This window comes from Arvicola amphibius, chromosome 6, assembly GCF_903992535.2.
Source record: "Arvicola amphibius chromosome 6, mArvAmp1.2, whole genome shotgun sequence".
NCBI lineage: Eukaryota > Metazoa > Chordata > Mammalia > Rodentia > Cricetidae > Arvicola > Arvicola amphibius.
Window position 1 is genome coordinate 138,784,334 of NC_052052.2, and position 24,817 is coordinate 138,809,150.

General features: G+C 44.6%; 1 protein-coding gene across 4 annotated transcripts in view; it reads right to left on the reverse strand.

Moving 5' to 3' along the window:
• Positions 1 to 24,817, reverse strand: part of Mak (male germ cell associated kinase) — a 40,032-nt gene that overhangs the window by 8,166 nt on the left and 7,049 nt on the right. For 3 of the 4 annotated variants that reach the window (XM_038334698.1, XM_038334697.1, XM_038334695.1), the window contains exons 4-11: positions 23,979 to 24,058; positions 22,061 to 22,193; positions 18,656 to 18,827; positions 17,380 to 17,547; positions 14,516 to 14,818; positions 10,444 to 10,613; positions 8,162 to 8,310; positions 1,344 to 1,475 (exon numbers count right to left, since the gene is read on the reverse strand). In XM_038334698.1, the coding sequence (XP_038190626.1) occupies positions 1,344 to 1,475; positions 8,162 to 8,310; positions 10,444 to 10,613; positions 14,516 to 14,818; positions 17,380 to 17,547; positions 18,656 to 18,827; positions 22,061 to 22,193; positions 23,979 to 24,058 (1,307 nt within the window). The remainder of the gene's footprint in view (positions 1 to 1,343; positions 1,476 to 8,161; positions 8,311 to 10,443; positions 10,614 to 14,515; positions 14,819 to 17,379; positions 17,548 to 18,655; positions 18,828 to 22,060; positions 22,194 to 23,978; positions 24,059 to 24,817) is intronic. The other variant, XM_038334699.1, reaches the window with a different exon arrangement.

Here is a 24,817-nt window from a genome sequence, read left to right on the forward strand (position 1 = left end):
AACTTCCCACTTTTCAGTTGATAACTAAAATTTTTACCATCATCATGGACCTTATAAAACCAATTTTATCGCTCTTTTAAATGGAATCTAAATGTCACCTGAATAAAAGTCTGCCAGCCCTGACGGACAAGCACATGAGCTGACACCCTTTCACGGGCTAAAGTCTCATCTCCATCCCTTACTCCTAGATCATATTTTAGCTCCCAGATTCTATCCAAATACAACTTTAGACTTAAAAGTATAAACTTGTCATTCAAAAATTGTATATGTTAGAAAAAATGTAGCTTTCTGTAACCATAGTAAATACACTTTCCTAAATTGTTTTTTGTTTTTCGAGACAGGGTTTCTCTGTGGCTTTGAAGCCTGTCCTGGAACTAGCTCTTGTAGACCAGGCTGGTCTCGAACTCACAGAGATCCACCTGCCTCTGCCTCCCGAGTGCTGGGATTAAAGGCATGCGCCACCATCGCCCGGCCTAAATTGTTGAATTATAATGATTCATTGCATATAACTAATAAAAAGATAACATTATAACATTATAAATTTTGATGCTAAGCATGGAAGGTAACTATTGCTAAGAGCACAGTTTAATGAGGCGTGTTCTTTCAAGTTGTTTGTGTTCCAGCAAGTGAGTGTTTGTTAGAGGGGCAGGCGAGGCCTCAGCCATAGCTCTGTTCTCTTGTCTTGATTTTCACTTTTGCTGAGAGAAGCCTGGGGAAACCTGGTTGCTGTGGACTTTGCTGAGGGTCATTTTGTTACTCTGCACTCCAGCTTTATGGGCCATAATGGCACAGCAATCCGTGACAATAGTTTTAAATTAATTGCCAGCAGACAGTTCAATGGGGTCCTCTTTTAATTTTCTAAGGGCTAAAGACTGGAACCCCCTTGACTTTGAAGGGGGAGGTGACGCAGTCTGTGTAGCCCTGGATGGCCTCGAACTCTGGATCTTTCCAGCAGCCACACAACTTCCACAAGGATTAGCTCCCCATTCATGAGGGTTTCCTCGACTTTCAACGTATCCAACTGTCCCTTTGACTGACACCTTGGACAATGTAATTCGACTTGGCCAGTGAGAAGTCTTTTCCGTTTGGGAGGCGGGAGAACTAAAGGGTGTCTGCTAAGAAGGCAGGGCCACCTAGGAAAGCACCCTGGAAGGACCCTGGATGAAGGAGGGAGGGGCTGACGAACCGAAGATGAACTTTGCTCAAGAGTGATTTGGGTGATTTTGTGTATCCCTGCTACCCCCCTGCTCCCCTAGGGTCACACAGTTGGTCACTGGAGAGCGACACCTGTGGTCTATTTACAAGCAGGCATCAGACACTGACAGGTGGCAAGTGTCTCTTACCGGCATTGTTCCTCTTGAAGGCAAGTTCTGCCCCCACGGGTCCCAACGACTTAGGAAATAGTTGACTATTCCAAGCCTGTGCGTTAATATCCTTGCCCCCGGCTACCAAAGACACGTTCTTGGGATTCACACCTAAAGAAAACAACAAAGCAGTCATGTTCAAAGTTAGAGTGTGACTGCGAACCCAAAGGAAGATGATCGTTTAGACATGGCCTAGACATCCTGGGGACAGGAGTCTACCCATAAATGTAGGTTAGCTGAAGCATAGCCAAGGTTTGCTCCTTTCAGTGAACCCTATCATGATCCTGAGCCCTCGCACAACCCTGGAATATTGACAGCACACACTTCACCACTTGTAGTATAAATAGCAATGAGCACATGACACTCCCATGAAATACCCTGTGGAAAGATGAGGAGGAACATTTTCCTGCAAAACCACCACCGTTCCATGTTCTTCACTTGCTTCAGATGCATACTTGGGCCAGACCCCTGATGAACAGTTGGCAGAGCAGGGAAGAAAGGTGTGACCTGAGACATAGGGAAACCCAAGAAGTTCTCACTATAGGACACAGCAAATGCCTACAGCTCCCCACCACCTGGGGCTGAAAAGGATAAGGCACTGAAGATGTACTTGGGAGGAGGATGGCTTTTGTGTTTTGTTTTGTTTTGAGACAGGGTTTCTCTGCATAGTCCTTGCTGTCCTGGAACTTACTTTGTAGACCAGACTGGCCTCAAACTCACAGAGATCCAAGTGCTGGGATTAAAGGTGTGTGCCACCACCACCAAGGTGAGCAGGTTGGCTTTTACTATGTTCTTTTGAAGTCTGAAATGTCAGTTCTATCTTGGGCTTTGGGCTAGTGGCCAAATGGAGTCTTTGTAACTTCTGTATAGTAGGTCTGAGCTAGTCCTGAGTTTGTTTGCTTTTACTTGATTATTGCTCAGCTGAACTGGGATGCTGACAGCTTTACACGGTCTAAGCCTGTGGGTTTCATGCTGGTGATGTCACGAGCTGATGTTGATGTCGTCACTGGTGGAGTTAGCACAGTCCCCCGGTAGGTGAGCTTCCCCACTCACACGCTGGCTTCCTTAGGAAGACTTCATGTGTATGAGACATTGTTGGGAGCAATGAGACCCCAGATCTTGAATTTCTTGTAATCCCCTGATCTGAGTGCCTACAGCTGCTCTGAGCACGAGACCTTCAGGAGTTCCTGATGGCAGGAGAGTGGTTTCTGGTGGGTTTGGCTGGGGCGTGGCTATCTCTATATAATCTGCCCCTGAACACAATAAAGGGGGCATTCTTGGGGAATTCAAGGATGACCCGTGTCGCTGTCTCTCTGTCTGTCTGAGTCTGTGTATTTTAACCTCCAGCCCCTTGCCCGAAGCTCAGTAACTGGGTAAAAGTGCACCAAACGCAGACACGGGGGCGCGGTGTGCGGCAATTAGAGGTCCCAGCCGAGATATGGGGAACTAGGGAACGCTGAGAGGTCATCCTCAGAAGGTGAGGATAGATTGGGGTATATGTGTTAATCCTGACGTCCTTCGCTCGGTTTGACAGCAAGTGGAAGTCATCCAAGAAAGAGGGGTAAACGAACAGGGTTGTCCCCGGCCGGAGGGGACGTATGTATTGAGAAAAGATAGAAAGTATATAGCTTAAAAAGATAAATGTGTACAGATGTAGGATATGTTGGTTGTGTTGTCTTTTGTGTTCTGGACTGGAGAAAGACATTTGTTTCTAGGAACTGCTAAGAAAGGTATCTTGACTTTAAAATATGGGCTTAAGATTTTGATGTTTTGGAAAGGAGGTTCTGTTTTTGTCTCCACAGACGAGGAGAGCCTAAGGATTTATTCGATATTCATGTGGTTTGAATCCCTGAGACCTCCTGAAATGTTGCAGTGGAGTGTGAGGCGGTGGCTCCAAGGCCAAGCGCTGAGGGGCTGCAACGCCAAACCCGGGGACCTGCCTGGACGCTAGGCCGGCTTCCAGCGCGGGCCTCAGGGCGCACAGCAGCATGACCGCCTCTGAGCGCGACTGGAAAACGGTAGTAAATTGCAGTAAATACCCCTAAGAATGCAGCGTCCCCGTTCAGCAGGAAGTAGCTAGACAAATTGACAACGCCCAAATTCCCTAAAAGATTGTTTAAGTGGGGCCCCTTCAGTGGTTTCAGAGCAGCAAGCCTGCTTTCCTGAGTTCCACTCCACTCCATGCACCAGTTTGGACCCAGAATGAATGCAGCTGGGGCTAGAAGGCAGCTGGAGCAGAGCTTTGCTAGGTGGCTGTGGTGGAAGGCACATTGCCTCAGCCCAGTCGGTGCCTAGCCTGGTGTGGATGCCACAGCAGTGCCAGAAGTATCAACAAATGCAACAAAAAGTGCTGGAGCTGAGACAAGCTGGCGCACAGACCCCACTGGGCTACCCGAGAACTCAGCAGCGGGGCAAGGAGAAGGCAGTGAAGTTGCTCTTTTGTGTTCCCTAAAAGCCAGTATTCTTCTGAGGAGATGCAGTCACTCTCTCCTGAGTACAGGTTCAATCAAAGTGACCAAAAGGCTGTGTGGTCAGGAGGGTCTTCTGTTTTATAAAAAATTTAGGGGGGAGATGTTGGGAGCAATGAGACCCCAGATCTTGAATTTCTTGTAATCTCCTGATCTGAGTGCCTACAGCTGCTCTGAGCACGAGACCTTCAGGAGTTCCTGATGGCAGGAGAGTGGTTTCTGGGGCGTGGCTATCTCTATATAATCTGCCCCTGAACACAATAAAGGGGGCATTCTTGGGGAATTCAAGGATGACCCGTGTCGCTGTCTCTCTGAGTATCTGTGTATTTTAACCTCCTGCCCCTTGCCCTAATCTCGTGAGCTGGGTTCAAGCACATCGAACGCAGACACGGGGGCGGGGGGGGGGAGGAGGGGGCGCGGTACGCGGCAAGACAAAGTGTTTCTTTTGAAACCAGAGCTATGGAGTTTGAAGAGCCCATTTTGGCTTCTCTGAGGAAGCACTAGTTGAGTAAATAGCTTCTCTGTCTTACAAGATTAATCCCTGTGGATCCAGATTCTGGTGAACACTTACAAATTGAGCTATTATTGATAGTTATCTGCAAAGAAGATGCATGCAGTACATGAAAGGGGAGGGGAACAGTTGAGGAAAAGGACAGGGCTGGCAGGAAGGGTCAGTAGCAAGGAAAGGTGAGGAAGAAGCAAGTCTGAGCAAGGCCAGCCTTAGACATATATGACCATGTCATAATTGTATATTTTATACTAACTAAAAGAAAATAAGATTAAAAAGAAAGGTGCACTAGGATACAATTTTGTGTATTAAAATGTTTACTCAGCCAGGCATGGTGGCCCATGCCTTTAATCCCAGCACTCAGGAGGCAAAGGCAGACAGAGCTCTGTGACTTTGAGGCCAGGTTGGCCTACAAAGAGTTTCAGAACAGCTAGAATTGTTACACAGAGAAACCCTCTCTCTCTCTCTCTCTCTCTCTCTCTCAAAAAAAAAAAAAAACTTCAAAGGAGGTGTGGTCCTGGAGAGCTGGCTCATCAGGAACTCTCTGTACAAATGCAGGACCTGAATTGGGTCCCCAGCACCAAGGTAAAAGCCTGCTGTGGTGTGCACACTTGCAACCCAGCACTAAAAGGTGGGTTTAGGAAGGTTCCAGAGCCATGGCAATAATCTTAAGTGGGTTTATTTTTGTCTTAAAACTTTCTCTTTATAAAAGCGAGCACAGTGCTGCAAGCCTTTAACTCCAGAATTTGGGAGGCAGAGGCAGGCAGATCTGAGTTTGAGACTAGTCAGGTTTACAGATCGAGTTCCAGGACTGCCAGGGCTGTTACACAGAGAAACTTTGTCTCGAAAAGCCAAACCAAATCAAACCAAAACAAAACAAAACAAAAATTCCAAAACCAATACAAAGAAAAACAACCTATTTATATATTTAAATTTTTGTATATTCAATAATTAAAATCATTTGAACCAAAAAATGGCATTGTGATTTAACTGCATTTTACAGACTATAGGATGTCTTAAACCATCTAGAATTTTACTCTAGATTTCAGGGGGAAAAAGTAACAAGTTTTCTTTTCCCTTTATTTTTGATATTATAATGTAATTACATCATTTCTCCCTTCCCTTTTCTCTCTCCAAATCCTCCAATATTCTCTCCTGTAGTCTTTCAAATTCAAGACCTCTTTTTCTGTAATTGTTACATGCATTTATGTACGTGTGTGTGTGTTCCTAAGTATAACCAGCTCAGTCTTTATAATGTCACTGGTGTGTTTTCAGGGCTGACCATGTGGTATTGCACAGAGAACTGGCGTATGATTTCTCCCACTCTTCTGGCCTGCATGCATGCATATATGCAGGCAGGACATTTTATACACAATAAACAGAAGTCAGTTAGCAAATATAGCTGAGTACATACCATGTGCCAAGAAGTGGAAAAGGCGAAAGTGTTGGGCATGCCAGACCAATTTCTGCTCTTTTGGCTCTTACAGTCTAATATGGAGGGCCTCTTGTTCTGGATGCCCGGCTAGCATAGACCCAAAATGATCGCACAGGAACTGTATTAATTAAATCACTGCTTGGCCCATTAGCTCTAGCTTCTTATTGGCAAACTCTTACATATTAATTTAACCCATCTCCATTAATCTGTGTATCACCAGCAGCAGTGGCTTACCAGCTAAAATTTCGGCATCTTACTCTGGCCGTGGCTCCATGGTGTCTCCTGGACTCCACCCTTCTTTCTCCCAGTATTCAGCCTAGCTTTCCCTGCCTACCTAAGTTCTGCCTTGCTATAGGTCCAAAGCAGTTTCTTTATTCATTAATGGTAATCACAGCACACAAAGGGAACACCCACATCAAGGTGACTTATAATTCATTGGATAGTAGAGTCAAACTTCTTAGAAAAATATGGTTCCAAGAAGGTTGATAACAGAAGTAACTGACTCTTCCTTTTTAAAAAAGCAATTTTGGGCCAGCAAGATGACTCAGAGGGTAAAGGTACTTGCCGAGTGAGCTGGGAGAGCTGAAGCTGATCTAGGTGGAAGGAGGGAACCCACAAATCATCCTCGGACCTGTGTGCACACACTCTTAAAAAAATCACACTAATAGTGCAGAAAGCAATTTTAAGCTAAACCACGATCACAACCGGGTTCGGTGGCATGCTTCTGGGTGAGGCATCCGGGTCAGCCAAGGATCTAGCCAGGGAGAGAGCTAAGAGATGCACAGTCCAGGGGCAGCAAGGACAGAGTGGTGAAGAGGGAACAGGTTCTGTGGCCTGTGTTAAAAGGGATCAAGGGGGGCAACACAGGAAAGTCAAAGGGCACAGAATTAACAGGCTCCGCGGGAGGATGGAGAATGAACAGTGGGAGAGAGAAGGTTCCACGGGACAGGATTTCAAAAGTGCCATGGAATGAGTCTGTCTGATGTCCAGCCATGGAGACACTGGCTCCCTAACGGAGTCTTAGTTTCAGGGTGAGATCATAGAGCGCCAACGAGAGACTAAGCGTTAGCATTTTCACTACATACTTTATCTGCAGCCGCCTTTCAGTAAGGCTTGCAGAGTGAGAGATCACCAGGGGGCGCTAAACTTCAGTCATTGAAATGCAATATATATATATATATATATATATATATATATATTTCATTTTGGTTTTTCGAGACAGGGTTTCCCTGTGTAGCCCTAGCTGTCCTGGAACTCACCCTCTAGACCAGGCACCCACTTGTCTCTGCCTCCAAATGCTGGGGTTAAAGGCATGTGACACCACCACCCTACTTCATACTTTTTCCCGTGGGGAGCGTTCCTCGGGAGTCTGTTCTGGAATGCCCGTTGCCTCCGTGCTTTTGCTGTCAGCCTGGGACACTCATGGTTCCAGCACCAAGCTTTACAAAGTTGCTAGCACTGGGGTTCCAGTGCTGTGCTGCTCTCTAAGGCAACAAACCTCACGCTTGCACTTTGTCCCGGCTCCTCTCATTTTCTGAAGGACTTCAGCTCCCACTCATCCCCTCCTCTCCCCCATCATCAGTTTCTACATCTGCAAGGGGTCACATCCTCCTACGCGCAAACCTCCTCATTCGTCGTGTTCAGGATCTTCACCCCGGCTCAGCTACCAGCAAGACCCATGGCTTACCCTCACATCCACATCACACCCACTTCTCCCTCTGCTGCCTCTGCTGTGGACACAGGCAATAGTATTCTGACAGTCTCTCCATCTGTATGGGCCTCTAGCCTGTTCTTCCTAGCGGCTAGGAGAAGCTTGTAAGCACACACCGCACATCGTTTGGGAAGCAATACTTTTAAAAATTTATGTTTTGTAAAAACTTGGGATGAGGGTACCCAATTACTTTAATAAAATTGAGCATGTACTAGATAAATGGACGGCTTTGGTTGGCGAGGCTTTGGGGAAGCAGGCATATCATTTGGTGTTCTGTGTTTTTTCTCTTTCTCTCTTTCTTGATGGTGCTGGGGTCTGGGTATAGAAGCTGGGCCTGGGCATATCAGATGATTGTGCTGCCACTGACCAGCTCCCAGCTCTGTATTTCTTGAACAGACTTAATTTCCATTGGTCACAGAGACAGGAAGCTCATGGCAATAGGCACAGCTGCCAAAGAGTCCTGGGACTCTGCTTTCTCCTTCCCTGGCCCCTCTTTTTAGAGACGCCACGGTCCTTTACCCTATCAAGACTCTGATGAACATTAACCCTTTGTGCTGTTTTGGACCAGGGTATCAGACAGCTCAGGCTGGCCTGGGATCCCTAATATTCCTGCTCCCGCCTTCTGAGTGCTGGGCTTGAGTGGTAAATATGAAGTGGTCAATTTTCTCCACTTACCTGGGAGGTATCTTGATTGTTTCAAATAGTACTGCTTAGCAGTTGAAGCGGTTGACAAGTTTGTATCGGACTTCATGGGAACAGCAGCATGTAAACTCCTATTTTCCCCCTTGGAGTGGGTGGAGTCTGGGGGTCCCGACTCTGGGAGCCTTGAAAGTCAACACAACGCACCAGTCACAGCGTGGAAACCAGCAGACCTCCCCACCTCATTGACTCAAATGAGATGTTGCCAAACCATGAGGCCTTTTGCTGTCGGGACTGCTAAGTGATAACTCCCTCCACATCTCTGCCAGCACAGGGGTCATAGCTGACATTGGACGAGATGTGGCAGAGCCTCTACAGCGGTTTGTGGGTCTGGAATCCAGTTTGCCTCTTCTGGAATTGCTGCAGTCGTGGATTAATAAGGTTGGAAGACCACATGGCAGCCACGGCCATCTCTGCCTCCTACTGAAGTTGTTCCTGTCTAGGAAGGTTGTTTAGGGCAGGACACTGGCCACCCTCTCTGGGGGAGCTATAGACACAGGTAGCACTGTTTTGTTGGAGGTGGGCCACCAGTTCTGGCTTCTTTCCCTCTTATTCCACTATAGTTTTACTATTTATGGAAGTTCTGCTCATGCTTTGTCCTCCCCCCCACCCCTCCCAGGGGATTAAACTCAGGCTCTTGTACATAGAAGGCAAACACTCTATGCTGAGTCCCTTTCTCACTTAGAGACAGGATGCCTTTAAGTTGCCCAGGTTGGCCCTGAACTTGTGATCCTTACCCTCTGGAGTAGCTGGAACTACAGTGTGTACTACATGGAGACTCTCTCTCCCCCCACCTCTCTCTCTCTCTCTCTCTCTCTCTGTGAGTGTGTGTGTGTATGTATGTGTGGTGTTATTTTAAGATGTGGCTTTTTGAACTCACCATGTGGGTAACTGACCTTGAAGTTCTAATTCCTGACACCCTTGTATCACTTCCCAAGTGTTGGAATTAGAGGTATCTGTCATCATGCCTGTTTTTGTTTGGTTTCATTGTTGTTATTGTTTTGGTCTCTTTTTATGGGACAGTTTTTTTGTTGTTGTTTATTTTTTGAGACCAGGTATCAACTATATGATCCAGGCTGGTCTTGAACTTTTGTTATCTTTCTTCCTCAGGTTCCAGAGTAGCTGGGAACCTCCTATAGGTTTTCTCCTTAGAAGAAGGATGTATACGGAGCTCCAGCTGAGCCTCTGGAGTGGCCTATGCCGGGCTTCTCACTTCTGCCTTTTCTAGCACCTCAGAATTCCATCTGAGGACCGCACAAAACCTATGGTGGCAGAGTAGAGTAACTTGGCCTAATGGGACTGAATGGAGTTCTTCCCAAGTTCAAGTGCTGTAGGGAAGAAAACGTGTGAGTCTAGACTGGGAGCCAGAGGAATCTATGCATGTGCACCCTTGACAGTCTTTATGTGTCTTCAGAGGAACAACCACCTGTATGTGCCCTTGACAGCCTCTATGTGTCTTCAGAGGGATGACCACCCGTGTATGCACTATGCAATACCAATGTTCTTCACTTGTGACATGGCTGTCCCTTTTACTGCCTCTGTTTCAGGCAGAAAAGAAAATGAAAGTACGTTCCCAAGATGTTCACCACAATTTAGCCCACCCTGATCAGAGCCGAATAATGCCTGAATGACGACCTAACCCCTGAAGACAAGAACCTACTGGACACTGAACTTGCAGGAAAGGGTCAGAAAATGAGTTTCAAATGTTTGAACAGGAAGCAATCTAATAATTAACCCTAAACATCATAAGAGGAAACCATTAACTATGTATGTGCTTCTCTGCATTCTGTACACAGAAATGTGAACTTTAGGTAGGGATAAAGGTGGTCACAGGTCACTAAAGTGAGCTGGGTGTGGCTGGTTTGTACCTGTGGTCTGAGCTACTCCGGAGATAGGGTGGGAGGAGTACTCCAGTCTGAGACCTGCCTGGGCAACATAGGCTAGACACTGTCTCAAAAAAATAAGGAAGGAAGGAAGGAAGGAAGGAAAGAACGAAGGAAGAGAAAAAGGAAGAAAGAGAAAAAGAAAAAGAGAAAAACTACAAAAAAATAAAGGCTGAAAACAACTTTTCCCTACACACACATGTACACACATCGCCAATTCATTACTGTGAAAGTCAATATTCTCACCTTTCTGGAGGTATGAATAGTTTTCTGGGGTTTGTAGAAGAAAGTATTCATCTCTGTCATTGCATTTAATGGGTGAGATAAAGTTGATGCGTGATAAAATACATTTCTCTGGGGAATGTTCAATTTTACCTAAATGGAGACCCTTTCTTCTTTTCCTTGAAGGTGCTCATGCTCGGCTTTTTGGAATGGGAGGCTCCGAAGTCACAGTCCTCAAAGTCGTCACAGCTGTCTCCAGACTTGAAGACCGTCTGGCCCCAGCGTCTCCGAGCTCCTTTATGGCCCAGTGTGCTGACTGACTTCTGTGGTGAAAAAGAACAAGCCACCAAAGTCCTAAATTATCTAAGATTTGCACAAGCAACTAGACATCAAGTGTCTCAATTCTCAGTCACCCTTCCCTTTACAATTACATGTCCCTTAAGGACAGGACATGTCCTGAGAAATGCATCCATGGGTAACTGTCATTGTGCGGGCATCATAGAATGTACTTCCAAAATCCTAGGTGCTCTACTCCACCATGAAGCTCTTAACTCAAAGGCAACAAATGTGTTCCAAGTGTATTATACTGAGCACTGTTGGGAACTGTGAGGGATGGTTACTACTCGTGTAGCTAGGCATACGTAAACGTAGACAAGGTACTGAGAAGAGGCTGGGGATATAGGTTAGCGGTAGAGCATATCTGTAGCACACACAAGGGCCCAGATCCAACCTAGTTACCTGGTAACACTCCCCGCCCCCTTTCCCCCCAAATAGAGAAAAGAGCAGCAGACACATGAAGCAGCTAACTGCATCCATTCAGGAGCAGAAAGAGAATAAACTGTGCACACCTACAGGCTGCTCAGCTTGCTTCCTCCTTTTCAATACAGTACAGGACCCCAAACCAAGGAATAGTGCCACCTAGTCTCAGGCTGGCTCTTCCTGTATCAATGAATATAATGACAATAATTCCCCACAGACATACGTGCAGGCCAACATGATCTAGACAGTCCCTCAATTGAGATTCTCTGCCCAGTTGATTGTATAATACTGACAATTAAAACTAGCCATCACCCGGTACTAGAGGTCTGAGGTTCTGGGGTGACCCTTCATAGACAGAATCTAGAAAACCGGGACATGGTTGTGAGCCTTCCTGCTCTTCTCATTAAGTGGAAATAGCCTTATGGAGTACACTGAGGTTGTCATGTCCCTGTGTCTTTCAGCAAGAACTTTTAAAGCTAGGGATTCTGAGATGGCTGGGGTGGGCTGGGTTGTAAGTCACTTGCTGAAAAGCCTGACAACCCGAGTTTCATTCCAGGGACTGCAGGAAGGAAAGAGAACAGGTACCTGTGGGTTGTCCTGGAAACTCCACAAGCACCCCTCCCCAAGAAATAAATAAATACGTGTATTAAAATCTTAAAAATTAAGTCTAACTATCTTTGAATAGCGTTCTATTAATGGGGATAAAGAACAAGAAAGAAGTTGCGGCTTAGGACAGACAGTAAGCTGGTCTCCTAGAGACTGATAGAGTGGCATGCCACCTGTGAACTGAAAAACCCAAAAGCAGCTCAAAATAAGGAGCGGAGCGTGTGGAGTGTGTGGAGCGTGTGGAGCGTGGGAGGAAGGCTGGCTGAGCACGGCCTGAGGATGCTGGAAGGACGGCCCTCAAGTGCGCAGAGCTGGTGACATCTGGATGGGTGATGGCAGGAAATGGTCCCAGCTAACCTCTGCACTGTCATTTACTTAGCCAGGAGGAACACTTTCCAAACCAATCAGAATGAAAAGATCCAAAGCTCTGGGTGCACGGAGTCAACACAGATGGGTCTGAACCTTCCTCGGCTGGATGCCTTTTAGTGTGAAGCTGAATGCTGACCCCTGCCGAACCATGTCAGTGAGTACAGAGTGACCCTGCACGCTTGAGAAGGGGGCAGATGTAAGTAAGGCCTTTAAAAGAGGAAGTGAAATTTTGCAACCTATGTCAATACTTTGTCATAGGATGAGGGTAAAAATTCTAGGAAGCTGGTGGGTCAGATAAGCCGCCATTTTTTCAGAGAGCTGTGACTTTATCGGATGTGGTAGAAAGTACACGTCAGCACTGGTCAACCTGGTGTCACGAGTTGTCACGCTCTCCTCAACAATGGAGCAATTAGAATGTGGATCAGTATGTAGTTTAATAATTTAACAAGCGATCAGCAGATTGATGCCAGCCTAGAATGTTCTCTCGCTGCTGTCCGGGAGCATCCTGCTTTTCTGTTCATCATGTAGATACAGGACAAGATACAGACAACTAAATAAATCCACAGATGTCAGGACTGTTAAACCCCGGAGCCAAAATAAGGATGCCAGGAAAGAAGGTTTGGGGGTAACTGAGCTTTTAAACTCTTTGAACCCTAGAGATGGACTATGCAAGACGAAGTGCAGAACATGTGATCTGCAGAAACATCTAGTAACAAAACAGACTCGGAAATTTTCATGGGAGGAGCACTCCATCGCAGTTCTGGATATGTTAGCTATATAAAGATGAAGGGTTAATTGTTAGGTACTATAACTTGGTGAATATGCCCAGGGGCTGAACACAGTGTACAGTTCTTAGACACTGCTCAACAAATACAAACTTTTCTTTCCTCTCAGTGTGCACCAGCATCCGGTGATGTTCTGAAGGGGGAAGAGGAAATGCAACCCTCAGCGACCTGAGTGGCCCTTCAGTTTCAGTTGGAAGCCATTTCTCCTGCTTTACCGTCCCTGGTATGTCTGTCTGCCTCAGTTCAGGAAGCTCCATTCTCAGTGGCCAGCAGAATGAGGGAAGGGGTTGGAAGCATGTCAGAACAAGAGTCAGAGGGACTTGGGGATGCTCCGCCCAGAGGGCAGATGATACAGGGCTGTTTTCAAATTCCTGCGGGGCTGCCATTCTGCAAGAATGATACCTTCTATTATACAGTATATAGATCCACATTCTCCCTCCTATTATAGTCCACGGAGAACCACATTCTCCCTCCTATTACAGTCCATGGAGAACCACATTCTCCCTCCTATTACAGTCCATGAAGAACCACATTCTCCCTTCTATTACAGTCCATGGAGAACCACATTCTCCTTCCTATTACAGTCCATGGAGAACCACATTCTCCCTTCTATTACAGTCCATGGAGAACCACATTCTCTCTTCTATTCTAGCCACAGAGAACCACAGTCTCTAATATTCAGAGCTGGATGAAGACTCTTCTGGACCCTGGAGGCTCTTCATTTATTCAATAAATATTAAATTTTTTTCCCACAGTAGGCACCTTCTAGACTCTGATAAACAAACTGGACATATTTCTGATGTCTCAGAGCTTGCACTCCAGTAGAAGGGAAAATGCTATAGAACAACACTAGAAACATAAATTAGTGCCTCCTTAGGATGGGTTTGGTATTAGTGCGAGATGGGAGGGCTCATATTAAGATGGTGAGAACTGGGGATGGACTAGGAATCAGATACAATGTTTGAAAAGATCTATGTGGGAAGCAGTCCAATACTAATAGTCAGCCTGAAAACATACAGGTACAGACTGCATAGTTTGTATTTATATATTTTGGAATATGCACACACACACATATACACACACCAATAATGAAAAAGAGGCCATGATTTTTTGCTTTTTTTTTTTTTGGTTTTTCATGACAGGGTTTCCCTGTAGTTTCTAGAGCCTGTCCTGGAACTAGCTTTTGTAGGCCAGGCTGGCCTCGAACTCAGAGATCCTCCTGAAAGAGGCCATGATTTTAAAATAGAACAAGAAGGGTACATGCGAGGGTTTGGAGGGAGGGAAATGAAGGAGAAAACGTAATTAGCATAATCTCAAAAATGAAAAAATAAATTAATGTTTTTTAAAAACCTTCTAGTCTGCTTGTGTTCATTATCAGTGAAAAACAGTATTAAATTCTTTGGAAAATGTTTAATGTTTAGGATCAGTGCTCTAGAGTGTCCAGTTCCTTCTATGATTTCTTAAAAGAAGCTTGCAGCATACAAATGTTATTCCTTTATTCTGGACATTTCTCCTCATCATCTTAAAATATTACCTTATGTCTTGCTGAATCTCAACCAAGGAAATCTGGGACTTGGACTCAGGAAAAGCTCCATACATTCTCCAGAGTTAGAATCGCACCAGTAATTTAATGTGTGGTTTCTGGCCACTTCCTACCCAAACTGCACCAGGCCATGCCATCTAAGGCATCTTTCCTGGCTACTCACCATTGGTATGGTTTTGATGATACTTGGAAACATCGTTTGTGGTGGTTTCTGGTGACCCTGCTGCTTTGGAGGTGGCTGGATCACTGTGTTTTGTGGTAGTTGAATGGGCTGCAGTGGTTGGTGGCCCTGTTTTGGTTGGGGCTGCCCGGCAGGCTGATCAACTATGTTTGGCAAAGGCTGATCAACTATGTTTGGCTTTGGTTCCAGTGGCTGCAGCTGCTTGTTTAAAGTCTGCTTTGCATCCTGATGGTGTGCGGAAGGGCCCAGTACCTGACCGACTTGAAAATACGAGTGCTTCAATGCCTGGAAAAGCAAGAAAATATCATGCAAAATGTCACATCACAACAACGTTTAGCTAATCAGAATATTTCCAAGTTTAAATTGTGTGCGTTCTTAAGGTAGGGCATAGTGCTCATTATTAACAATGATGTTCTTGGTCAAGGTTCTGGGTATTGAACCTGTGGCCTTACACATGCTAACCATGAACTCTGTATTAAGGAGAGCCAAACAAGTAGGATCTCTGTAGGAAATACACGGCTGGGCAATGCTGAGAACACACCGAGGCCAGAAGACAAACTTCCCGGGAGAAAGTCTGCCGCCGGTAACTGAAGCACACAGCTAAATCCACAGGTACATGTTCTTCGGGCTTTGTCCCATCTTTAAAAATAAACTATAGGCAAGGTGAACACATTGAGAGTTTTCTCTAGCCCAGTTACAAATGACTCCATGTGGGTGCTAGGGGTTGACCTCAGGACATCAGTAAGTTACCCGGATCTGCTGACCCATCTTGTTGGCCCCTCTTCCACTGCTTTTGTAGCCACGTTTTTCGCCACGTTTTTCTCCTCATGGTATCAAGTATTTACACACACCTTCTGCTGGTTTTAATGGCTTGGTTTTTAAGTAGTCATGCACAGTCTCTTGTGATTTCTTCCTATGTCAGAACTGTTGCTATGGTGATTGCGTCACAGGTCATTTTACGATCTCACAGGGCAACTGCACCCCGGGCACTGCTCTCTAATTACCTGCCTGTGTTCACGTTTGCCTGGGTTAATCTTTCTCTTTTATTATTGTTTTTTAATAATTCTTTTTTTTACTTTATATCTACTGATGTTTTGCTTGCATGTATGTCTGTGTTGGATCCCCTAGAACTGGAGTTACAGACAGTTGTGAGCTGCTACGTGGGTGCTGGGAATTGAACCTTGGTCCTCTGAAAGAGTATCCAATGCTCTTAACCACTGAGCCATCTCTACAGCCTCCTTTCTCTCCTTTGTTTTCATATCTAGTCTTTAGAAAACACATAAGTTAATTCTTTTTAAAAGTGTGTGTGTGTAGGGGGGTAATTTGTACATGGAATTTATACTAAATTTAAAGAATATAATAAAATTCAATATCTTGTTTTGGGTTGTTGTTAAGCCTCTGGCAAATAAAGGGATGGTGTTTTAAAGGCCCTGAGATTTGTGGCACAAAGTGCCACAATGCTGCCCTCTTGTGGGAGTCAGGGGTTAAACCTCCATTACTGCAGTCCCATTTCTTGATGTACACGGAGAACAAGAATCCTGCTCCTCAACCAAAGAAGTTCCCTGAGCAGGCATCTGCCCACATCACAGGTCACACGGGATTATCGTCAGTGGTAGCCCCCTTCTGGCTCGTTGGGACCGTGAGACCATCATGCAGTGGCTGCACTTGCAATGCGCTCCAAACCCGCCCACACCTCACTCCTGCTTCACCGCACACAGTGGGTGTCTCGGGCTTCAGTGCTTATTGATCTCAGTAAAGCATGGGTTGAGAATCGATGCCTTTGTAAAACTGCAAAACTTCACAAATTAAGAGGTTGGAAGGATGGCTCAGTAGCTAATTAAGAATACTTACTGCTCTCCCAAAAGCCCTGGTTTTGGCTTCCAGCTCATGCTGTGGAGTAGCATTACCTTAACTATGTAAAGATGTGCTATTTTTGTTTATGTTGCATTTGCTTAATTATGTAAAGATGTGTTACTGTTTTTACCTTCCCTGCCTAAGGCACCTGCTTAGTCTAATAAAATGCTGAATTTCTGATAGCTAGGCAGTAGAGGGATAGGCGGATTTGTAGGGCAGAAAGAATAAGTAATAGGAGGAATCTAGGGGGGGGGGGGAGAGAGAGAGAAGGCAAGAGCCAGACAGCTGCCAGCCAGATAGACAGAAGCAGGAAAAGTAGAACATATATGTAGTGATAGGTAGGCTGAGTAGACCAAACAGAATGCTGGGAAGAAGGCAGTGAGGCAGTCACCATGAAGCCAGCCGCCAGGTCAGACATGCTGAATCTTTCCCGGTAAGCCAGCACCTTGTGCTGCTACACAGATTATTAGAAATGGGTTAAGCAAGAGTGAGAGTTAGCCAGTAAGAGGCTAGAGATAATGGACCAGGCAGTGTTTAAATGAATACAATTTGTGTGTTGTTATTTTGGGGCATAAGCTAGCCAGGCGGCCAGGAGCTGGGCGGGAATGCAGCCTGCCGCTCCCATCACTACACATATAGCATGAAAGAAAGGTAGAAAATCCCGAGACAAAACGTAGATCAAGAGAAACAGAGCTAGAGGGACAAGTACAAGATAAGGCCAAGCACTCATGACCAATAATAAGTCTCTGTGTCATGATTTGGGCGCTAGTTGGTGGTCTAAGAAAAAGCCTTCTCCAAGTCCCTACATAATGGCTCACAACCACTACAGCTCCAGTTTCAGGGGATCCGATGCCCTCTTCTGGGCTCTGTGGGCTCCTATACACATGTGGTACACTCCATATACCGAGGTACACACACACATACACATAAAATAGATAATTTTTAAAAATCCTCACAACTGTAAAACGCTGTCCCTGGGGGAACTGCCTCACCTGGCTTGCGGTTGGTCGTTTCTTTGGATCCCAGTTCAACATTTCTGTCATTAGCTGAATAGCCTCACTGCTGGCATTGGGGATGAGAGTTTTTAGGTTTATAGGAATGCACTGGGGAAAGCGGAAATTCATGGAGGATGCAAGTTGGTATCCTTCTGGCCAATCACTCTGTTTAAGGATATACACAAAGAGAAAATGGATTTTTGTAATTAATATAAAAACACAGGAGTGACAAAGAAACCATTCATGTGGGAAAACTTCAATGCTGAGTGAGATAAACAATGTACAAATAAAATACCAGACCCTACGCCATATGGAAATGACATTGAACTGAGAGGCGGTAAAAATGAAAGAGTACAAAATATCAAACTCTTTCTGGCTTTCAGTCTCAGTGACAACTTGGTGCCTGAACAAATAAGGACAGACGCTTTACAAAGAGGCCTCAACCTGTGGAAACCCCACCACCCAACAGAGCAAGCCCCAAATTAAAGCTCTTATAGTTGGGCAATGAGCATCAACCTCATGCCCTAGCATATATATTTATCTGTTAACTGAGGGGCCAGAGCCAGCTTCACTAAGCTATAGTTACACATTATATTTATTAACTGCATCTTAGATGGTAAGGTCTACCCCAAAGGCAATAGCCATGGAGAGGTACTCAGAGTTCAGTAGTGATAGGAATGGAAACCACAAAAAGGCTAAGAGAAAATATGGTCTTGGGTCCCAGGGCTTAATGAAGGGGTGAGGGGCATCCACAGAACAAGCAGGACAGTCTTAGTGGACAATCTTGGAGTCATTAACATCAGCCCAAACTTAAGCTCTAGAAAGACTCTCCCCATTCATTTCTTAAGGAAAAACAAACACCCTTTTTTCCCCTTCAAATCTGGTGGGATTCTTCCAAGCCCTATTGTTACTCAATTTAAAAAAAAATTGTAAGAAAGCTATTAAAGTATGAAGTTATTTGAAACTGAAAATATCTCATATCTCTGCTAAAGTGAGAAACAGTCATAAAACAAAAAAGTAGCCGGGCGGTGGTGGCGCACGCCTTTAATCCCAGCACTCGGGAGGCAGAGGCAGGCGGATCTCTGTGAGTTCGAGACCAGCCTGGTCTACAAGAGCTAGTTCCAGGACAGGCTCCAAAGCCACAGAGAAACCCTGTCTCGAAAAACAAAAAAAACAAAACAAAAAACAAAAAAACAAAACAAAAAACAAAAAAACAAAAAAGTAAAGTAGCAAATGAGGGGTGCCCAAAGGTCACGACAAGGAGACTACTTACTTTCTTGGGAGTCCCTAAGACTTGGCAAATTTTAAATATTTCGTCAACCTCACTTGTCCCTGGGAAAAGCGGTCTAAATGTATATAGCTCGGCCATTATACTTCCCACGGCCCACACATCAATGGGGGAGCTGTACACGGAAGATCTCAGTAAAACTTCAGGAGCACGATACCTGTGGAAACAGAAAGCAGTGTGGGGAAAGCGGTTGCCAGGGTAACGCCACAGGTGGATGGGCAGCAGGGGTCAGCTACTCGCTCATAGCTTCCAGCAAGGCCCAAGGACAAAGTGCCTTCTGTGTCCAAGGGACTTGCATGACACCTACTTCCTGACTGGCTACAAATGTAGAGGAAATGTCCATGTGGCTTGAGGTGGGTCTTCATATGGGTTATCGGGAAGTTGAGTACTCTCTGAAATATCTGGGAAGAACCATGGACAAAACCATCAGGTGTTCATGTGCCCACAGGTAGGTCAGGGGAGGAAAGTTGGAAGGGTTGTCCTTGAATAGTGAATTTCCTTCCCTTTTAAAATATCTGATTGAAAATGTCCATACTATCCTTATACTTTATTATGTAGACAATACTATTTTTACTTTACAAGAGCAAAGGCAAGTGGCAAGGCCCTGCAACACCCTCCCCAACCCTCGCCGATCTCCTCCAATGCATCAGTTGTCTTCCTGAGTCTGGCTTCTATCATTTAACACAATCATCTCTGGCTCAATCCATTTTCCTAAATATGACATAATTTCATTCTTTTTAACAGATGCCCACAACTCCACTGTGTATATTTAGTTTTTCCCTCCACTCACTAACTTTTCAAATGCATACTAACACTACCCAGGACACTGGGGTACTCTGGTCTGCACTACGTCAGCAACAATGTCCCCTGTGGTAGGAGGCAGATGCCAACGAGTAGGAGTGGTTGTCCATCATTTGCTCCTTTTGAGAAACAGGAAAGTGTCAGCTTTTCACTAGGGGAACACTTGGTTTGTTTCTGCAACTGTCGTTGATGGGAGATTTCCTTCTAAACTATTTCTTCAGAAAGCATGTATCCCTCACTACAGGGCTACAGTTACAAAGTACTGCAACCTGAATGACTGAAAACAGCAAGTTTATTCTCTTAACAGCTCCAGAGCAACAGTTCTGATGTCAAGATGTGAAACATCTGTGATCTCGGAAGAGTCTAGGGCAAAGGCAATTCTAGGTTGTGAAGAAGACATCTTACTCCCGTCTGACTTTGGTTTAACTTAATTACATCTGCAAAGACTTAATTTCCAAATAAGGTCATATGCATGGGGTTAGAGGTTCAGAATATCTTTTAGGGGAGCATAATGTAACCTATAACACCAAATAATGAAATAACAGTAGATTCATGCTATGTAATAATCCTCATAGACAGAACATTCAGGCAGCACTTAGCACCATGAAGTCACCAAACTGACATTTCAAAGGCTTGTGGCATGGTGGCCGGTATTCCATGTGCCTGCTAGAAGGTAGCAGTATCAAGCACTTCTGCCAACACCCGACCAGAGGAGCTAGAGGAGAACCACTCCTGTCTTACAGATTTTGGGAAAATGTTGAACAAGGAGAGATGGGAAATTGTAGTCATCTTTCATGTTTAGCCATGTGTCAAGGTGTAGGCTTGGTTCGTGTCATGTGTGTCTCTAACATGAACAGGTTAGATCTTCAAGGAGATCACACACACAGCAGAGGTCCACCAGATCCATCCGCTTAATTCAGCGAAGCAGTTGGTAATGGCACGGGCTAAGAGCCACCTGGGAAAACCAGGATTGTCGGTTGCTCTGTTTAGACTCAGTCCTCAGATCGCCTCTCGTCTCCAGCTGTACAATCTGCTCAGCACCGAGGACTCCAGCCCAGTCCTTGCCTAAGATCTCAATCCTTAATCCAGCAGTTGACTTCCAGATCTTCATCTCAGTTTTTCGTGGTGAGCCATCTTTTTAGGTCCTTAGGACAAAAACCTTTGAGTCTCTGACTCCTCTCTACCAGCTCCTCTAACCCCGTCCGACTTCTCACAGCACAGACCCAAATTCCCACAGCACCCTATCCCCTCCGCAGCCAGGAGGGTCCAACTCGATACCATTTGCTTCCTGGCGGATGGTCTCCCTACTCCTGTCTTTGACTTCCTAAAAGTCTTTCACTGTGGCAGGTAGAGGAACGGCTGTAGACCCCAGCCAAGCACAGCTGTTTCATGGTTTTCTGCATTGTGTAGGTTCAAAAGCCAGTCCTCAGGGTTGGAGAGATGGCTCAGCTGTTAGGAGTACCAGCTGCTCTTCCAGAGGACCTGGGTTCGAGTCCCAGCACCCACATGGCAGCCCATAACTGTAACTCCAGTTCCAGGGAATCCAACACTCTCACACAAACATGCAAGCAAAACAATAAACAAACAAACAAATAAACAAACAAACAAACAAATGCATTTAAAAAGCTAGTCCTCATATGGTCTACAAAGAGCCCCATGTGACCAACAACCCCTCAGCTGCTCTGACCTCACTTCCCACAACTGCCGTTTTTTACTCCTTGTGCTCTCTGCAGAACTTATTAAGACATACTCCCACCTGAGGACTTTCCCTCAGCATCTGTTTTTAGTTTCTCCTTCAGGGCTGTTGTTAGTGGGACTCCATTATAACAGTACCATTCTTTCCCTCCTCACTGACCCAACTTCCCATCACCTCTCCGTGTGATATTTTGTTTATAATAATGTATTGCCATGTGATGGACATAAAAATATACACACAAGAAAATGCACTTAAATTCATAGGTACAGCTTGGTGAATTTTCCACAAATAGAACACCCTCATGGGCCCAACAACCAGATCAAGAAAAGTACGCTCCTGGTATCCTCAAAGGCTCACGCAACCACTATTCTAACTTAAACCCGCAGCTTTCTCTAGTCTCGTACTTTATACAACTGACAGAATTCCACAGAAGCTCTCTTTCTGTGTGACCTCTGAGAAGTAGCCATGGTGTTGTATGTCACTGTAGACGGTTTCTTTTTCCTGCTGACTAGCCTTCCCTTGAGTAGAATGTCCTGTGTTGCGGGGCAGTTGGGACCATGACATGGATTTTGGTTACTCATACTGTTTAGCGTATTTGTGTCTTGGCTGTCATGTAAGCTGCACAGAACTTCTTTTCTGTTTTGTTCATGGCCTTGTGTTCCCACTACGCACAGTAATGTTTAGTATATGGTAGGGTATTCAGTTTGTTTGTTGAATGAATAATTGAGTGAAAAGTTATTTTTTCTTATTTCATTACTGGGATAGCCATGAGCCAATTCATCCCCCTCTGTTAAGAACATAAAATCTCCACATTTTGTTTTAAAAACCAAATATGGAACCTTTGGAAAGATCATTAACTATTCAACATAGAAAAACTTATACGTAATTATTACCATCTGGTAGATACATAGTCAGTGTATGGTGGCTGTGATCTCAATTCTCTTGCAAGTCCAAAATCAGCAATTTTCACCAGCTCTGGACCCATACAAAGCAAGTTTTCAGGTTTCATGTCCCTGTGAAAAAAGCCTATGCAAGCGAGAGAGGAGAAAGGCAGTAAGTCAGCTTATGGGTTATCACCATCATACAACCCTGGGTTTATATCAGTAGCACCGAGCCCTCCTACTAGCAACATGGGGTTAGGAGAGGAGATGCCTTCTGTGAAGGAAGTAGCAGGGTGAGGGGGCTTGCACACAGCACAGAAGGTCATTAAAAAGAGCTGCCCATGTGATGTGTATTTTTAATTTGTGACTTCAGTAGATGCATAGGAGGGATAGCTACAGACACACTGGGACTACCTCCTATTATTCCATGGCATTATAGAATGGGGATGCACTAGTATCACGACTGTGTAACAAACAAGAAGGAAGAGGCATGGATAGAAGCTTGGCCATTGCTTCCTGACTCGGCTTGATTCAGCCAGTCTCGTTCCTGCTGTTACATTGTGGCTTAACACAAGATTTCCTGAGTTTAACCATATTTGAAAAGTCCACTGGACAAAAGAGCTCCACGTATTTTAACTAATCTCCTTGTTTACTTAACAGTTCACTTTTCCCTGGCAGCTAAGCCTTTGAGAGCCCAGTTATGAAAATGTCCATTATTACCAATTCAATATATGAAATAATGGTCAGCAGCAGGGGATAATGGGCAGCTCTGTGGAAACGGGCAGGAAAAGGGAAGCCGTGAGGGCTCTCCTTGAAAATCAGCTTTAAGGGGATTCTTCCCTAAGGTGCGCTTGGGCGTCAGATCCTGAAGACCCCACTAGGGAGAAGAACTGTGGTTAGGACCACATTTGGTGGAGGTTTGAGGCCTGGCTCTCTAAGCATCAGCGTTTTAAACCACTGCCTGCCTAGGTTCCAAGTGCAGCAATACCATGACACAATCTACACATCTTTCTAACGAAATACCCAAATGGCCAGTGATTCTAAACAGACTCTCATTAACGGCAAACATATTAGATTTCAGAGCCAATAATTATGTTGGTTCGATGGACAAACAAAATCACATAAAACTAAATGAGTAAGAGATTCAGAAAAAAAATAAATGCCAGCTTCCATTCCACTCAAAGAATAGAGATAATTAAATGCAAATGCCAAGGACAAACACGAAACCCCGCACACAGGCACTGCGCATTGTTAAATCCCCATGAACAGCCCTGCTTCATCAAGGGCTTCCAATCTTCTCCAGAACAAGACTGTCATTGAGAGAACAGAAGGGAACAGGTCCTCCAGGGCAAGCCCAGCCCAGACTGCATCCCTCACACAGAAGAAAAATAACAACAAAAAACAACCAAACAAAAAATACAAACCCGAAAAAACCCACAGCTCCATCCTGCACAAACAGAACAGCCGAATGAAGAAAAGCAAATCAGCCACAACCCCAAATCACTGCTGCCCTCTGTGTGTAAACACAGGAAACTGCAGGCACACCACCTAGGGTGTCTCTACTGTGGCTCCCCTGCAGCCTAGCGCCATACATGCTACCTCCGTGCTTGCTGTTCTCCATGCAGCGTGTCAAATAAAACCGTTTACTTTCTACTTCTGTCTAAAATGAAAATTCCTTCCCTAACCAGCCCAAAACACCATAAGAGAATTTTTTTTTAAGTTTTGGGGAAGGGGTATAAGGCAGGAGATTGATAATCAAACGTCTTAAAAGTCTCTTATAGATAATAGATATCTGTACACAATTACAAAAATGATAATGTTTAGATGACAACATCAGTGTGCTTAGGCATGACTTAGCAGATGAGATCTCATTCCTATGTGCGGTCCTAATAATAAAGTCACAGGGCAATGCCACTCCAAGGAAACTCACCGTGTTTGTGGATAAAGGCCAGCCCCTGCAGTATCTGATACATAATATTTCTGATGACTGACTCAGGGAACAGTTTGTTTCTGGAAGAAATGAATAGTCTAGTAACCAACCAAAAGTGAAGAAGGCTCATACTCTGCTGCCTCGTAGCCTCTGCTGGCTAAAGGCATAATTAAAAGCGTCGTGCTAAATGCCATAGTTTAAAATGGGAAAATAGCGATTTTTTTTGTTTATTTTGCTGTTTCAGAAAACCTCCAATCCAAAAGTGAATGTCTTACATAAACACTCAAGAGTTAAAATCTAAACTGTCCCAATAAGAGCAAAATACCCTGGAAAACTATCGGTATCAAAAACAATTACGTAGACTTTGAGAAGTAGGGCCTGCATGGTTTAGGTCCTTTTATGCTTCAGTTTCTACTGCATATTGGCACCATCCAATAAAAATACAGTTAAGAGCTAAATATAAGCCCTGTTTAATGTTTTTAGCAGCTACATTTAACAAAAAGGAAACATTAAACTTAATTAAAAATTTATTTTAATTTTATTTTCATAAGTATAAAGTGCATATTTATATAAATATAAAACAAAAATGCATATAATGTGATATTTTCATATATGTATATTCAGTAAATGTTCAATAATAGTGAATATTTATGTTTCAAAGACATCATTTCTTTATGGTAAAAACTTCAAAATTCTTTCTTCTATCTTTTGAACTATGCAATTTGCAATTGCTACTTACAGCCATTATTATACCATGAAAACTCCAAAACTGTTTACTTCTTAATATCCTCTTACTGGTCTTTCTTTTTTAATCTTTATTTATTTATTTATTTATTTAT